Source organism: Mastomys coucha, unplaced genomic scaffold (genome assembly GCF_008632895.1).
Source record: "Mastomys coucha isolate ucsf_1 unplaced genomic scaffold, UCSF_Mcou_1 pScaffold12, whole genome shotgun sequence".
Lineage (NCBI taxonomy): Eukaryota > Metazoa > Chordata > Mammalia > Rodentia > Muridae > Mastomys > Mastomys coucha.
The window spans coordinates 1,030,375-1,046,410 of NW_022196894.1; the positions used below are offsets into that span (position 1 = coordinate 1,030,375).

The following is a 16,036-nucleotide window of genomic DNA, read 5'->3' on the forward strand; positions in this document are numbered from 1 at the left end:
AGGAGCTAGAGTCAAGAGCTCCTGGGTGGATACAGAGCATCCCAGAGTAGCAGAATTACTTAGGCCAAGATGTCTTGGCCTGCCCATTGGGTAGCCATGGTGGTTTGAGTGAGAATGTTCTCCATGGGCTCACATATTTGAACAGTTGATTCTCAGACGGTGGAGCTGTTTGGGAAGGATAAGGAGGCATTGCCTTGTTGGAAGAGGTGTGCCACTGTGAACAGGCTTAGAAGTTTTAGAAAGCCAAGCCTTTCCACAGCTTGCTCTCCCTCCCCACCTGCTGCCACTCTTCCTGCCATGGTCACGACCTACCCTGTGAACCAGTAAGCAAGCCCACAATTAAATGTGCTCTTTTTGAAATTGCCTTGGTCATGGTTTCTCTTCACAGCAACAGAAAAGTAACTAAGACAGAATTGGTGTGCTGTCAATGAGAATAGCTAGTGCTCTTAAAGGAAAATGACCAGTTATGGAGCATTGGCCTATTTCCACTGAGGATAAAGCCCCACCATGTCCTACTTCAAGCAGTTGAAGAGAGATAGAGGGGAGTATGCTGTATGCCATATGCCACTGTGGGACAGACCCCTGCATGAGTTTAACACACATGCATACCACATCAAGATAAGCAAGTGACTAAGGAGAATTTGTTTCCTTGGATTTCTGTTTGATTGATTGAGACAAAGTTGTTTTACCATAGCACCCAGGTTTGTTTCAACTCACGATCCTCCCACCTTGGCTTCCAGAGTGCTGGTATGACAAGTATGTGCCAGCATGCCTAGTTTATTTAACGTAACCTTATGTGTTTTCATTTTTAGTAGTGGCTGAATATAGAGCCGGCTCTCAAAATTCCTAGATTATTACAGTCAGCTATATCTGCTGCTGGGCACAGGACCTTGGCTCTCTTGACCCCCATTGGCTCCTGCACTTCCACACATGGCCACAAGGGGGCATGGGAACCTTGCAGTGCAACTTAGGGACAGAAGGTTCAGTGGTCAGGACGCTTATCACCTTGTGAGGGTCAGGTGATGTGAAGCTGTTGCATTCCAAGAAGAAAGGGGCCTCTGGGAGCACTTCATACAGGAACACACGGGTGTCACCCTGGGGAGCAGGGGGAGGGTACGAAAGTAAAGCGTCCAGCTACATCAGATCCTTGCCCATACCCAGCCAGTCCATTCCAGCTAACCTTGCCTGTGAGAAGCACCAGGCCCGTGTCAGGGTCATAGCTGGGAAGCAGGGTGGAGGGAGCTACATCGAGGCCCAACAGTGCTGAAGGGCCTTCTGCCACGGCATCGGCTACGTACAACTGCAGCTGGCGTTCACTCCGGCTGCCAGGGAGTCAGGGGTAGAGCAGATCCTTAGAGCTGAAGAGGCCTGAGGTAGGGCAAAGACTGCCACAGAGACCCTGATCCTTTCTGGGCTGGACAGCCTAAGAGCCAGTGGTCAAAGGAGAGATGAGTCTAGCCCTTAGAAGTGGTCTGGCTGGGGAAACAGTGTCCGACTCCCTGCTTGGCCTCCACTTGTCTTGTCCTCTATACACCCCTGACCCCAGTGCCTAGCCTGGTCTACTGCGGCCTCCCCTCACGTTCTGTCTTCCGCCCTCAGCTCCAGCAGAGCTGGACTTCCTCCCTGCAGTCCAGCCTTTCTTCTCTAGCTTGGATGACCCAGATCATATGGTACCTTTCTTGGGGTGCCCTCCCCAGCCCATCATCCAAAGTGCCTGAGGCCCACCCCTCAGGCCTCTCCTATGGGCCTGATTCTCTTCCCTGTGCTTTACCTGGTCTCCATCAGGCATGGGTTCCTGGGCCTGGCTTCATTTTCTGAATCCCGTTATGACATATTTCTTCTCCAACACTTTCTCCCACCCAACTACCTGCCTACTTATTCATCTGTCTAATCATTCAACAATTCACCTATTTTTCCATCATTCTAGATTCCACTGATCTGTTGATCTATATATCTATCTACCACCTCATTTATCCATTCTTCCATTTAACCACCCACCATTGGTGGGAACAGCTCTTGTTTGTTCATTATTATTTTATTTTGAGACAGGGTCTCTCTATTATGTAGTCTTGGCTGTCCCTGAACTCCTTATGTATCCCTCAAACTCACAGAAATCCACCTGTGCTGGGAACTTAAGGCATGCATCATCACATATGGCTGTGGAAAGTTTTTGCAAGCTGGGCAGATGCTGTGACCTTGGGAACCCAGGTAGCTGATGAAGCCAGGGAATGGTGGTCCTCAAGTCCTCACCTGTCAAAGCCAGATACCAGCAGGCAACCACCACCACACACCCAGACAATGCGGGCTCCCCGGCCACCTTCAGGTCCCGGACCTTCCTGTTGAGGTACATCACGTGAAAACCCCCTCCAAATCAGTGAAAGGGACCTTTTACCTTCTTCCCAGAGGTGCTCACTTATAGGAATGCAGAACTTCCCCAAGGCTCATTCATAGACCCTGTGCCCTTCCCCCAGTTCCATAAAGCTGCTCAGGGGCAATAAGTCCTTGAAGTTCCTCCAAGCCCCAGCCCATGCATGTGCACCTGCAGGGATGGTCAAGGGGCTGTAGACCCTAAGTTTGTCCATGTCCCAGATCAAGCATGCTTACCTGTAGGGGTAAAGGGCTGCTCCGGGGCTCATAGACCCGCACATGCCCATCCTTGCAAACAGTGGCCAGCTGGTTTCCATCTGGACTCCAGGCCAAGCTAAAAATCTGGGAACAGACAAGGGCATAAGAGGGAGCCTCTCCTTTCATTCCTGGGCCCCTAGTCTGCAGCTGTCCTACCTGGTCCTGATGGCCTTGCAGTTTCAGCAGCTCAGCTCCAGCCTGAAGGTCCCAGATGCGAATGGTTAGGTCGTAGGAACTGGAAGCCAGTACATCGGCAGCCAGGGGGTGGAAGCGCAGAGAGTAAATCTTTTCTGTGTGGCCTGGAGAGGACCAGGAAGTGATGCTGAGTCCCTGAGAAGCCACTGCCCCAACTGGCTCTATCTATCAGGTCCCTCTAACCTGTGAGCACAGTCTCAGGTGTGGTGAGAACATTCTTGAGGCCACCAGGGGGCACCCGCCATAGTCGGATCCGGGCATCCTCCCCAGCTATGGAAAGAGGAGTGTATCTTCACTGCAGGGCCAGACATTTCTGGCTTCCCTTGCTCACTCAGGGACTGGAGCCCTCTCTCAGCCCTGGGCACCCAGGCTCCTTACCCACAGCAAGCCGGTGTGGGTCAAAGGGATCCCAGACAAGATCCATTACAGCTGTCCCATTCTGAAGTGTAGGCAATGCTGTGTCAGGTAGGCGGCCTGGCTTCTGCAGCTGTGGGAGAAATCCCCATCCCAAGGCGAATCAGAGCCAAGCACAAGAGCTGGTCCCAGGAAAAAGGTGCCTGGGCCCCACCTTCTTAAACAGATAGCCCCACTGTTGGGTGGCCCAAGCTCTCTGCCTTGTCCAACTGTGAGGCCACAGAAAGTGAGAGCACAGCAGCATGGGCTGGAGGAAGGAGTCAAGCTTGGGGCTCAGCTTGCTTGGGTTTGAACCCTGCTCCACTTACAAAGCTGCATGACAAGGTCGGGTCACTACGCCTCTCTGATCTTCACTCTCATCTGAAAGCAGGGTAAGAAGGGGCCTACCACATGAGGCTGCAGGGGTGGCTAGAGGTTATGCTGGGTTGGTGCCTGATGCATGCATGATCTGTGCTCAGTGCGTCGGGGTAGGCCTTAGTGCTCTGTTCTTGCCCACCACAGGGACCTGAGTCAGGGTAACCCTGATGGGGCAGGGCCCTTACCTCAAGCACAGCTACCTGCCCACCACTGCTGAGCAGGGGAACAGCCACACGCAGCTGGTTAGCGCAGAAGCCATCACTCTCACCAGGTGTTGTGAGGTTGAGTCCCTTAAGGTTGGTGATGTGACTGTCTCGGTGAAGGAGGCTGCCCTGAGCATGGCGAAATTTAGAACTGGAGCCTGGTGGGTGGTGGGGACACAAGCAAGTGTGAGGGTGCTGTGCTTGTGCACCCTGAACTTAGTCATGGCTACCCACTGCCCTCATCATTGGAAGAAGTCTAGTGTGGGCCCAGGTAGGCTACTGTGGGGTTGCCATACACAGCTTGTCTAAGAAGCTCACCCATGTTCCTCTACAGCCTGCAAGTCGGTGGTCCTAGAGCCACAAGCCTGGGTTAGTCTATATAATGTCTCTCCTCAGGGTTGGTGGACAGAGGAAGGGGTTAGGGTTGGGGGTAGACAGGGTCCTCCCGCCAGGAGCAGCTTACCCAGCAGACTCTGAAGGGACCTCTGACTGGGGCTGGTACCAATGCCGCTGGTGCTGGAGAGTGAAGGCCCCAGACTAGATGGCGTGGAGGGTGAGATCAGTGAGCTAGGGGAAGAAAAGCCCTCCTGGAGAGAAGGACATGGTCAACCAATGGTCCCTGGGTGTTCTAACCAAGCAGAAAGGGGACAGATGGCCAACTCCTGGACAATGTCTCTGGGCTCCTCTGGGCTTTGGGATAATGGTCTGGGCATGAGCCTGCTGAAGCATGAGTCAGGTAGCAATTGAAAGAAAGAAATGAGACAGAGGTCATGGAGACAGAGGTGGCTGCTCCTGTCTCCCAGTTTTTTTCAGGGGTATGGGGGGGGTGGCATTACAGCTGCCAGCATTTCAAGAATAGCCCTGGGGCTGGAGAGATGGCTTAGCGGTTAAGAGCACTGACTGCTCTTCTGGGGGTCCTGAGTTCAAATCCCAGTAACCACATGGTGGCTCACAACCATCTGGTGGGATCTGGTGCCCTCTTCTGGTGTGTCTGAAGAGAACAGCCCTGCTTCTTTGACACCTGCTCAGCTTAGCACACAATGCTAAGTTCTTTACTGTGTTTACTGTGCTGCACACACCTGTTATGCCTGACAGCTAAAGATCATATAGACGATTTGGCAGGTAACTAGAACAGCCTCTTGACCACTTCACTATCTACTGTGGTATCTCATTAGCTGGAGGGGAGGCAATTTGGTACTTACACTTAAGTCTGTGTCAGCTCTGGGCATCTCTGCAGGCTGGACCACGTCAAGGGATGGTTCCATAGTGGGCACCAGGGAGGAAGTGAAGCTGGGGTGAGGTCGGTGGGCTGGGTTGAGGCTGACCTTCTGAACCTATGGGTAGGCAGGTCATTGAGGGAGGCGCATGCTACCAGGCATTAAGGGGACCTTTGGAAGGGTAGACATGAGGTTGAAAGAGCCAAATGGGAGTTCCCAGGGGTTCTGGGACCAGGAGATGAGAGAGGAGCAGCATGAGGAAGGGTCGGCCTTACCTGCTGGTTGTCCCCAGCCCACCAAGTGTGAGCATCAGAAGCAGGTACAGAGCCGGCTGTGTCTGGAAACAGGTCCTCATGGAACTCTACAGCCTGGTGAGGGACAGGCAGGGAGTTAAGGAGGCCCAAATCCTCTCAGTCCCCAATCCTTTGCCAGGGCTTCTCTCACTTTTCGGGGCACATGGTAGCTGACTGGTATGATTGCTGTGTCACTCAGCTGCAAGACTTGGAGCACCTCGCAACTCATGACAGCCAGTGCTCGCCGGGGGACCAGGGCTGCTCCTCGTAGTACATTCTCCAGAATGCACTGGGTCACTGTCAAGGACACCATAGGGGACAGTCAGCGAGGGAAGAAATCCAGTGGTGAGGCAGCAAGGAGAGCAAGGACTCACCTGGGCTCAGTGCAGGCTGTTGTGGGGTCACCTCGTAACAGTATAGCTGACTCTCACCCTGAAACAAACACAGCCTGACTTCCACCTGAGCATGCGCTGTAGACCTGCAACAACCACTCAGAGGCCTTGATTCTGCTGGGCGCTGAGCTACACCCTCGATGGGCTTTCCCTCACTTGCTCGTTACCAAGGATACATACACATCAGCATTTACAGCATGCCAGACACTGTGATCTTCTCCTCCTAAGGGCGACCTAGAGGCCATTTCATCTTGGCTGCTTATATGAAGATAGGGATAGGGGGATAGGGATGCACAGTTCTTGCTCACAGCAAACAGCACCGGGGCCTAATTTCTGAGTAGAACACGTGGAGGGCAGTGGATGGGGTGACCCAACTTTTTGCTCACCTTTCCTGCTAGGACCAATAGCCCAGAGTCTGGATCCAGCAGGGGTATCAGAGACCTGGGGAGAGACAGCCAGTGGGCAGGATGATAGGTAAACAACTACGAGGACGCCGACGACAGGCAGGAAGTCTGTGAGCCTGTGACCTCAGGTTAGGGACCGGGATCTAGCTGGATTCTAGCTGGATCTAGCTGGCCTCAATCTCTTCTTCTGGCACTGCCCTTGTAGTAAACACCCCACACTCATTCAGCTGCTTTGCTCCCTGCAGCGCTCACACTGGCCCTGGGTATTGGGAACTCAGGCCCAATTCTACCCCAGGCGCTCATGAGAACTCACACATACGGAACATTACTTCAACCAGCCCATGAGACTAGAACAAGTAAATTGGTTAAGAGGGTAGCTGCTCCAACCAGGGACCCGCCAACCTCCAGTGCAGCCTAGGCAGAATGAGCCCACTCTGGCCCTTCCAGGGATAGGGTGGTCCTGTCTTGTCTACCACTCTACATCCTAGAAGCTCAGATGGCCCTCTGTGCTGATTCCAACTGCCTGTGCCCAGCTGAGCCCGGAAAAGGCCCCAGTACTGCCGGGCTTTCCTGGAATCCCCAAGCTACAGCCCAGGCCAGCTGGGAGCCCAGTACTATGACAATTTCAACCCAAGGCCAACCTTTTCATTGGCCAAGAACTCCCACCTCCCCTCTCTGTGCCCTGGAGACCCTTTACATAAAAGTCCCAGGCCCAAGGTATCTCCTTGAAATGACCTCTTATTGAAGGAGGGGCATCCAAGAAAACTTGAGAAACTTCTGGTTATTTTTTGAGTCAAGGTATCTTTGTGTAGCCCTGGGTGTCTTGGAACTAGCCTCAAACTCAGAGGCTCTTTCTCCCATGTGCTGGGGATTAAGGGCTGGTACCTCAAACCTGGCTGTGAGGACCTACCCTTGCTCCTGGTCCCAAACAGTGCTCCATCCCTGTTGTGGTCCCCTCCTCCCCTACCTACTAGTATTCTGCCAGGGGCCACAGAGTGGGCGGAGAGCTGGGTGGGGCCCCTGAGTGAGTGTATCCATAATTTTTTGGAGAACCCTAAACTGGTGACTTGTAACAAAGGCCTTCAGTACCTGAGGATGGCAGGATGAGCTAGCCTCACGGCTGCCCTTGAGTACCTGAGGATGGCAGGATGAGCCAGCCTCACGGCTGCCCTTCTCTACTCGGCCTAACCCCTGCCTGCCACAGCAGACGGCAAGTAAGACATACAAAGGGAGTCAGTGGCTTAGGGTCACCCTACAATACTGGAGTTGACATTAACACTCTCCCGTTTGGCTTTCCTCATTCATTTATAATCATTTCTCCATTCCCTTGATGCACTAATCTGTGTTCAGCCCTCAGCTCGGCCTGACCATGTGAATAGAGGAGAGCTGTGACCCAGCACAATGCTCAAGGCACTCAGCTGCCTGGTACACAAGGCAGACACATTCTCAGAACTAGACAAATACAAGAAGTCTTCCCTGGAGTTGTGCAGTAGCAGGCAGGATGACTTGGTCTTGGCTGGGCCACTGGGGAGTGGGTGTTTCTTTGATTCCAGTGTTAGGCAGAAGCCAAACATGACAGGGGATAGAGTTCCAGACAAGGAGAACATAATATGCCAAGAGCTTATAGCAGATATTGGATTGAGGCCTTTTGAGGGATAGGAAATGTGATGTGTGTGGTGACCTAGGCAGCAAGATGGCTGAGATTCAGGTGGGCAAACAGAAGTTCTGACTCCAGTAGGTGATAAGCAATTAGAAGGTTATTTTTGTTTATTTTGTGAAACTTGGGAATTCTGATTCAGGGCCTTATACGTGTTAGGCAAATCACTCTACCATCCCAAGCTAGACAGTACAATTTAAACAAAGTAGGGAGAGGGCAAGATGGCCCTGAGCCAGGTGCACAGACTACTGAGGAAGGAAAGGTTGAGGAATTGGGAGCTAAAGGAGCAGAGGCGGGAACAAGGAGTCGGGGACACCTCTGTAGCCTTCAGCTGTACTGCCCAGGAGAGAGCCTGAGAAGAACCCCAGGAGTTCCCCTGGAACATTGACTGTTTACCAGCTCTCTGAAGAAGCCTGTCTAGGTCTCCCCTGGTGCTACCCCCTCAGAGCCTGCTCACTGACTCAGGTGTTGGGTGGCAAGAGCAGGAAGTCATAGAGGGCAGGGCTGGCTCCTCTGACAGGTCAAGCCAGTCCTCCTTGCCTCAGGTGGAGCCACCTGGAGCATTCTGCTGCCCACTGCCCAGGATGGGCAGGGAAATGGGGTCACAGCATCTGGCACTAATGGCCAACAGCTGGCACAGGCCTGCCTCTAAGCCTCATGAAGAGAGCCAAGCTGTGTTTGGGTCGGGATGCAGAAGGCCAGCCAGGCAGGGATACCGTGCCCATTCTGTGCTGCTGCTATGGTCTCTCGGCTTACCTCCTTGAAGGGTTTCACTGACATCATCCAGAGTCTATCTCAGACTTTCTCCAAGGTCGGAGAAAGGCGAAGGCCTGGACCTATCCCTAACTAGAAGGCTAAAATGATGGTGCCGCCTACTAGATGATAAGAAGTGACTATGGTCTGAGAATGTCACAAGCCTGCCAAGTGCCTTGTGATGACACTGTGAAAGGACAGGGGCAGGGCTTGCTGGGGGGCAGCAGCTCTTGAACATCTCCAGTATCCCCTCCATTCATGTTCCCATGGATCTGTCACTGTCATCCAGGCTGGGCTAACAGCATCCCACACTCTCTTCCCTAGTGGGGACCTTTGAAGGGGTGGTACCTGGAGAGAAGCGAGAGGCTAAACAAGATGGGACATACTGGAAGCTATGAGTTCTAGGAGAATGGGGCCTCAGAGGACTACCGGTTTGTGGGAAGTGGCTTGGGACAGTCTGACTAGAAGTCACAGAGCACTCTGTTTTGCTGGAACTGGGTACTGGATCTAGGGCCTTCTTTATCTCTTCCACGGAGATAAACCTTCAGGCTTCTATTTGTAAAAGGTCTTATGGAGTTATTCAGGCTGACCATGAATTTGTGATCCTCCTGCCTCAGTCTTCAGAGTAGCTGGGATGACAGACATGACTCACAACACTCAGAGATTGAGGAGCCTGCCATACAGAGGATGTGGGCCTGGGTTAACTGGTGAACCCTACACATAGCCAGAGGGGACAGCTGCCACTTAGCCTTCTTAGACTTCCTGTTTAAGACAGGCTCGGAAGACAGGCGGTGGTGGCGCACGCCTTTAATCCCAGCCCTTGGAAGACAGAGGCAGATGGATTTCTGAGTTCAAGGCCAGCCTGGTCTACAGAGTGAGTTCCAGGACAGCCAGGGTTACACAGAGAAACCCTGTCTCAAAAAAAAAAAAAAAAAAAAAGACAGGCTCGGAAAACTCATTTTCATGTGAAACCACCCAATTTTTCAATTCTGGAAATGACTTCCAAGTTTCAAACCTGCCACACAGGCCAAATGAAACACCTGGGGTCAGTTCTGCCCCGGTGTGGGGGTGTGGATGCCCTGCATTTATGACACAAGTACGTCTTGGCTCCAGATAACGAGTCCCCGACTACCTTCATTTCTGGTGATGGAGTCCAGCTGAGGCCAGACAAGCCTCCAGTGTGACCCAGACAAGGCCTTCACTACACACCCTGCAGAAAAGGGCTATGATGGTGAAAGCCAGGAGCTGAGCTGGGTCCCCAAAGGCCCTGAGGCATGACTAACCACAAACCATGGAGGGGGAGGGTAGAGGATGATCATTTTCCTGGAATCCTACAAGGCAGGGGATTTTTCTGAACCAGCCCCTGGCACAGCACCCTCCTGCTTAATCAAGGGCTGCTGTCAACAAACACCTAGGTCCCTCCTACTGTTGATTAAGTCCCCAATCCTGCCTCCCATCCCAGGCATATTCCAGTCTTGAAGCTTCCAGTAACTGTAGAGGCTTGAGCAGACATCTGTTCCTAGGTCCTTGTCTCTCATTTATAGCTGGGGTAGGTGACCAGGGATGCTGTCATGGCTACAAAGACCTCAAATCCAGCATTAAGAGATTTTATATAAGAGGCTCTTGGAGCTGGGCAGTGGTGGCTCATGCCTTTAATCCCAGCACTTGGGAGGCAGAGGCAGTTGGATTTCTGAGTTTGAGGCCAGCCTGGTCTATAGAGTGAGTTCCAGGACAGCCAGGGCTACACAAAGAAACCCTGTCTCGAAAAAAAAAAAAAAAAAAAAAAAAAAGAGAGAGAGAAAAAAAGGCTCTTGGAAGCACTGCATGAGGCTCTTTTAGCTTTTGAAATTGGAATTAGCTACTAACAAAAACACATTGTGAGATTACACCTAAAAATCTCGATTTGTAAGAAAAATCCTCAGTTTTGGCAGACTGGGCTGGTCATGGGGACTCAGCCTTTATCCCGCTGGCCCCTACAATCTACTTCTGCTTCTCCAGATCTTCACTGACCCCAGTGTCCACTTCTTGAATTTGTGTCACTAGGTATTTCTCAGTTAAAAAGCAGAAACCTGCCCAAATGTCGCACAGCAAAAGGCAGAGTTAAGCCAGCCTAATAAAATCTCTCCTCACTGGGATCTGGAGGTATCTAGGCACAGACTAGGCCTGCTTAGTGCAATGACCCATTCTGCAGAGGTGGGTGTGTGTAGGTTTGGCCAAACCCTGCCTCAGCCAATTGGAGGAAGCCCCGCCCTCGGTAGAAACAGTCCCACCCACTCCTACATCTTAAGCAGAGACCAGCCTCCTACGAGTCAACTTCGGAGCCGGAGCCGGAGCCCGGGGCTGGGAGACGGGGACCCCGGACCTCTCAGGACCGGCCGGAGGCGAAGGACTGAGGCCCCATTGAGGCCTTGGGCCGTACCGCCCGGCTCCCTCGGCCGCAGCCGTCTCCCGGTGAGTGTCTAGAGGCGAGGGTGGGGGAGACAGGCAGAGCTGATCTCAGTCGAACAGCACACTAGCACATTCTCCAGTAGGAATGCGACTACCGAAGCGAGGGGCTTATCCTCGCTTCGGGCGGTTACCTGGGCGGACGTGTCCAGTTGCATCCCCTTTCCTGAGTAGGTTCAGGGGCCTCCGCTGACCCTCGGGAGAGCCAGGGCGTGCGTTTGTACATGGCTCACCTACCCGTGAGGCTCTGAGTAGACAAAATAAACACCCCCTCCCTTGCTTCCTCCTCCCACCACTGGGCCCTCTGGCGTGACCAGTTTTATGAATCAACCCTCTTTTAGGGGATGGCCCAGCCATAGTCTGGTTACTTTTCCCTCATGGGGTCAGACAGTCTGGTGCCCTTGTGCAGAATGGTTGCTTGGGGTCCTCTGGGCCTTGTCACACATGGCAGAACCCACAAATACGCAGGAAGGCCCGGAGAGGAATGGGAATGGAGAGATTGATAGGTGTGCCCCCAGGTGAGGGATGAACTTTGGCTAATCAGAATGTTTAGTGCTGCAGTATCAGAGCCTCTCATCTCTACCAGTAAACGGGCTGCAAAACCCAACGGCCTATGGCCAGTCTAGTCCTTTGTGTTCCTCAGCTTGCAGCTCTGGGGCCGGAGGACGGCTTAGGTTCCTTGTGGTCACTGGCAGGCCAGCTGATTGGTGCCAACCACACTACCTCATTCGTTAAAGATTACCACACCAGGGTCACTGACTACTTCCAACCATTGGATCCCAGAAGCAGCCTCTGCAGCACAGAAGAAACCCAAGGCTCAGGGGTTCCCTTGCTTGCTTTTGGCATTAGTAGCTGATGCTCCAGGAAGAGGCACCAAGAGAACCTTCTTCCCTACCTGGGTCAAGAGTTCCTAGGGGAGTGGGTCTGGTGAAAAGGTAAAAGGTCCCTTCCCCTAGGCTGGATTTTCGGTTCTGGGAAGGCAGAGACGTGGGTGGGCTGGAGCCTTGTGAGGGCTACATTGGTATGGGCAATGAAGGCCAGTATGGACCCAGCTGTTAGCATAGCCCCATAGAGCTGGGGCAGGCCGGTGGGGGATGGGAGGATAGTCCCTACAGTTTACTGTCCTCTCCCAGGGGAATCGCCCCGGGGGAACTTCTGTAAACAGAGTGTCAGAGGCAGGAAGAGGGCTCTGGTAATGAGCAGCCCAGCTGGATTCCCTCCAGACCATTATCTAGCATCTCCCATCCAGAGAGGAAAGGACCTAGGAGCACACGTGCCAGCCCAGGGATGGGGGGGTGGGGCAGGCGCTGCTTGTCCCCAACTTGCCAAACCTCAGAGTTGCACACCAGAATAGCCACCTGAGATCTGTGAGTAGAGGGCACTAGGTGGAGAGCTACTGTGGCAGTGTTTGGAGACCACTCTATGGAAGTGGTGGGAGAAGAGCGAGCACAAAGGAACCTCTCAGACACTGCCAGACTTATACTTTCCTGAGCAAGTCCCCTCTGGCAGATAGCCCTGGGGCCAAGAGAGATAGCCAGGCATGCAGGCAGACAGGCACATGCTCAGGGGCGCGCGCGCACACACACACACACACACACACACACACACACACACACACACAAACACCAGTGTCACATCCCCAGCCTGGGTTAGTAAGAATAAGTAGAAAGGAAGAATCAGACTTTTTGTGCCTTGGTTCAACTGGAGTCCCAGGAAAGTGGGGCTCCATTTGGCACCAGGAAGTGGTTCCTACCTCACCCCCTCATCCCCCCTCCCTGGCATAGTTCTCTTGGGTAAGTGCCTAAAGTCACTCTTGACCACTGGCAGGTCCTAATCTTATGTGAAGGGATCAGTCACCCTTGCTAGAGCTCCCTTAAGAGCCCCTCCCAGAGCTGTGGAGCCCAAGGCCCCTGTGTTGCCAAGAAAACCAGCTCCCCTCACTGCTATGGAATTTGTGTGTGCTTTTAGAGGAGGGAGAGGTGTATACACGCACACACACACAGCAGCAGCAGAGGCATATGTGCACACGTGAGTGTGCACGCACACACTCACACACACTCACATACACACATGAGCGCACACGCAAGAGTGTGGTCCAGAGGGTGTGTGTGTGTGTACACGTGACTGCAGCAGGCCAGTAGGGGTGCTCTGGCATCTGTGGGGAGGACTAGCCCTCCTTCCTTTTATCAGTTTCCACATTCCAGAGTCGGCCGGCCGGGCTGCTTTCCCCAACCCCTCAGCCTGCTGTCCAGGCAGCAGGCCTCCCCCGCTTTTCCTCATTCCAGTCTCCCTGGGTGTGAGGAGGCTTCCTCAGGCCACCTCAGTTTGTGGGGCGGCTGGGGAAAGGTAGAAGGTTAGTTCTTCTTTAAGGTTGGGGGCACCCCCCTACCCCCCACCCCCGAACTCCTCCTGGGGAATGCAATAAGACTCTGACATTCCTGGAGGCTGCCTAAGAGATTTCATTAAGGAGAGAGCTGGCTTGCACTGAGGGAACTGTGGTGGGTTGAGAACCTTGCTGGCCTTCAGCCCCAGCCACTGGTCAATAGTGACAACTGTGGGGGCAGAGTTGTGGTTCAATGACCAGTTCATAGACCCCAGAAGGGGCCTCTGTGTTATGACAATGGCTGAGGTTCATCTAAGACTGCTGACTGACTTGTAGGACAGTGGTGTGGCGAATGTGAACAGGAAAAAGACCCCTTCTGAGACATTCCCTTCTCAGACGCCTGTGCCTGGGAAGCTTGGGGTGGACGGCCTTCTGTAGTGACTGAGGAGCTCTGCAAGGTCCAGGGTTAATTGCAGGGTTACAGCTCATTCAGTGGGTGTCAGGCCCTGGGCAGGGACAGGGCAGTAGGAGGCTGAGCCCCAGGAGTGTCACACCTGCCACGCGTGCTGACAGTGTTGTTCTCCTAGCCCACGTCTAGTTGGGCCACAGCCACCACATAGCTCCTGGGGCCACAGGTGTTCTTGCCCAACAAGTGGCACCTCTCCTAAGATGGCACAACCTGCCACCCCAAGGGTTCACTTAAGCCAGAGACTGATCTTAGTCACTGATCTGTCTGCCTTGGCTGACAGGTCTGACAGCAGCCAGGTCACCCTGGGTGGGGTGGGGACAGGCCACTTTAGCCACACCAACTCCAAGGCCCAGAATCCTTTCCTGGACAAACACAGCAGTTGACCAATGTCCTCACGGTCCTTTGGCAGTCAGTCCCTCTAGCTGTGCAGAAGACCCAACAGAGGACTTTACTCACAATATAGCCGCTTGGCTCTCCCTAACAGGAATGGCTTTATAAAAACCATAGATGAAGCCTAGGGAATTGAGGCTTTAAGAGAGCTTCCTAGGTGATCCACCCCTGCAGCTCAGCTATGAGAGCCCCTGAGTTAGTTATAGGCAGAGATGGGAGCCAACACAGGGCAGGGAGTTGGGGTGAGGTCACAAAGCAGAATGAACAGAACTGGCTTGGGATCCCCTGACTTAATTACCAGTCTGGGCTCTGCCTCCTTTCCTCGAATTCTGTTTGAAAACCTATAATAGAGACCCTCAACTCATCTTCTCTGTTGGGCCAGGACTGCTGTGTTCTAGAGAGGCGAGATGGGATGGATCAAACCAGAGCCCAGAACTGCCTCGGACACGTCAGCGAAACTGGAGCCAGCCATTCTGGCCGCCAGCACAATCCTGCCTGCAGGAGGGGGTTGGGGGTGTGTTGGCAGCCTCCTGGGGCTGGGCTGCTGCCAGGCCTGGCAAGCAGAGTAGGGCCCATTCAGTCCAGCACCAGGAGACAGAGGCTTGGAGCCCAGAGCTGAGAGTCAGCCCTTGTAGACCCTATCTATACCTAGTCTGAAGAAGTGTGCAAAGAGGGGGTGGGCTCTCAATTGTTCCCTCCACCTCAATGGGTACATGGCATGCCCCAGCCTCAGGGAGATGCACCAGCTCCAAGGGTGATGTGTTCACCAAATGTCTGGGTCCTACCTCACCCACTCTCCCGTCCCTGCCTGACTTCAGGCATGTGTATGGGTGGGTGCCCACAAGTGTGTCACACACTTGGGTGTGGAGGGCATCCTGGGACCTTGAGAACTGGATGACCAAATACCCTTGTTGTCCTTACTCACAGATCCCCTGCTGGAGGTCATGTGCTTCAGGAGCTTGGGCCAAAGGACACCTTACCCCCACATTCCTTTACAAAACTAAGGACCACACCCCCACATTCGTGTTGCCTTAAGAGCAGACAGATGCCTAGTCAGGAAGCCCAGGGGTCTCTAGCTAGCATGAAGCTGGTACAGTCTCCACAGGAGAGCCTGCTCATGAGGAAGGCAGAGCTCCTGGCTTCTAGGCAATGCCTTCAGCAGCTAATAATGTTTACTGACCATCTGGCGAGTGCTTTGGGAAGCAAGGGCTGTGACTAGCTCCAGTAGATGCTGAGGTGGGGTTTGTGGTCTGGATCTAGAGCCTTCATCCTGGCTCCTGGGTACTGAGAGAGCCAGGCCAACCTAGGTGAGGAATCCAAGAAGAGGCAACCTGACCCTTCATAGATGTTGCCCTACTGACCCCTAAAGCCCAGGGCTGCTCCAGAACTCTCCCTACAACTTGTACAAAGGGAATGGTCACTCTGTAGCCCCACAAGGATCAGCTATCAGAGCAAAAGCAGTGGTTCTGTCAGGTCCACTGTAATCAGCTGAAGGCACAGGCCTGTAGCAACTCTAGAGAGGCTACCCGCCCCCACCTGTTCAGATAGCAGGCACAAGGACCCAGATCCTAGACAAGCTAAATGTCCTTCAGAACTTTTTAAAAGAACTGCTTGTTTGAGGCTGGAGAGATGGCTCAGTGGTAGAGAGCATGGGCTGCTCTTCCAGAGGACCCAGGTTTGATTCCCAGTCCCCTTAAGGAGACTCACAACCACCTGTTCCACTACAGTTCCAGGGAATCTAACAACCTCTCTGGCTTCCACAGGCACTGTTCACACGCGCGCGCGCGCGCGCGCGCGCACACACACACACACACACAAACACAAAAGCAAAATGGTAAAACAACCTTACACATTAAAGAAAGAATGAATTAATGAATTCCCTGTTTAAAATCAACACCA

General features: G+C 53.3%; 2 protein-coding genes across 3 annotated transcripts in view; one reads left to right on the plus strand and one right to left on the minus strand.

Moving 5' to 3' along the window:
* The window catches only part of LOC116084253 (mitochondrial import inner membrane translocase subunit TIM16), a 64,587-nt gene that overhangs the window by 12,304 nt on the left and 36,247 nt on the right, over window positions 1–16,036 (minus strand). The window contains exons 10-24 of one of the 2 annotated variants that reach the window (XM_031361107.1): window positions 6,083–6,137; window positions 5,679–5,736; window positions 5,456–5,601; window positions 5,287–5,379; window positions 4,997–5,128; window positions 4,258–4,381; window positions 3,777–3,952; window positions 3,199–3,307; window positions 3,004–3,090; window positions 2,782–2,924; window positions 2,605–2,709; window positions 2,251–2,336; window positions 1,181–1,322; window positions 1,006–1,095; window positions 1–5 (exon numbers count right to left, since the gene is read on the minus strand). The exon at window positions 1–5 is cut by the window's left edge and continues 121 nt beyond it. In XM_031361107.1, the coding sequence (XP_031216967.1) occupies window positions 1–5; window positions 1,006–1,095; window positions 1,181–1,322; window positions 2,251–2,336; window positions 2,605–2,709; window positions 2,782–2,924; window positions 3,004–3,090; window positions 3,199–3,307; window positions 3,777–3,952; window positions 4,258–4,381; window positions 4,997–5,128; window positions 5,287–5,379; window positions 5,456–5,601; window positions 5,679–5,736; window positions 6,083–6,137 (1,551 nt within the window). Of the gene's footprint in view, window positions 6–496; window positions 503–1,005; window positions 1,096–1,180; window positions 1,323–2,250; window positions 2,337–2,604; window positions 2,710–2,781; window positions 2,925–3,003; window positions 3,091–3,198; window positions 3,308–3,776; window positions 3,953–4,257; window positions 4,382–4,996; window positions 5,129–5,286; window positions 5,380–5,455; window positions 5,602–5,678; window positions 5,737–6,082; window positions 6,138–16,036 lie in introns of both variants that reach the window. The other variant, XM_031361090.1, reaches the window with a different exon arrangement.
* Vasn (vasorin) overlaps window positions 10,779–16,036 on the plus strand; it is a 10,713-nt gene continuing 5,455 nt past the window's right edge. The window contains exon 1 of the mRNA XM_031361118.1: window positions 10,779–10,961. The gene's annotated coding sequence lies outside the window, so the exon portion shown is untranslated. The remainder of the gene's footprint in view (window positions 10,962–16,036) is intronic.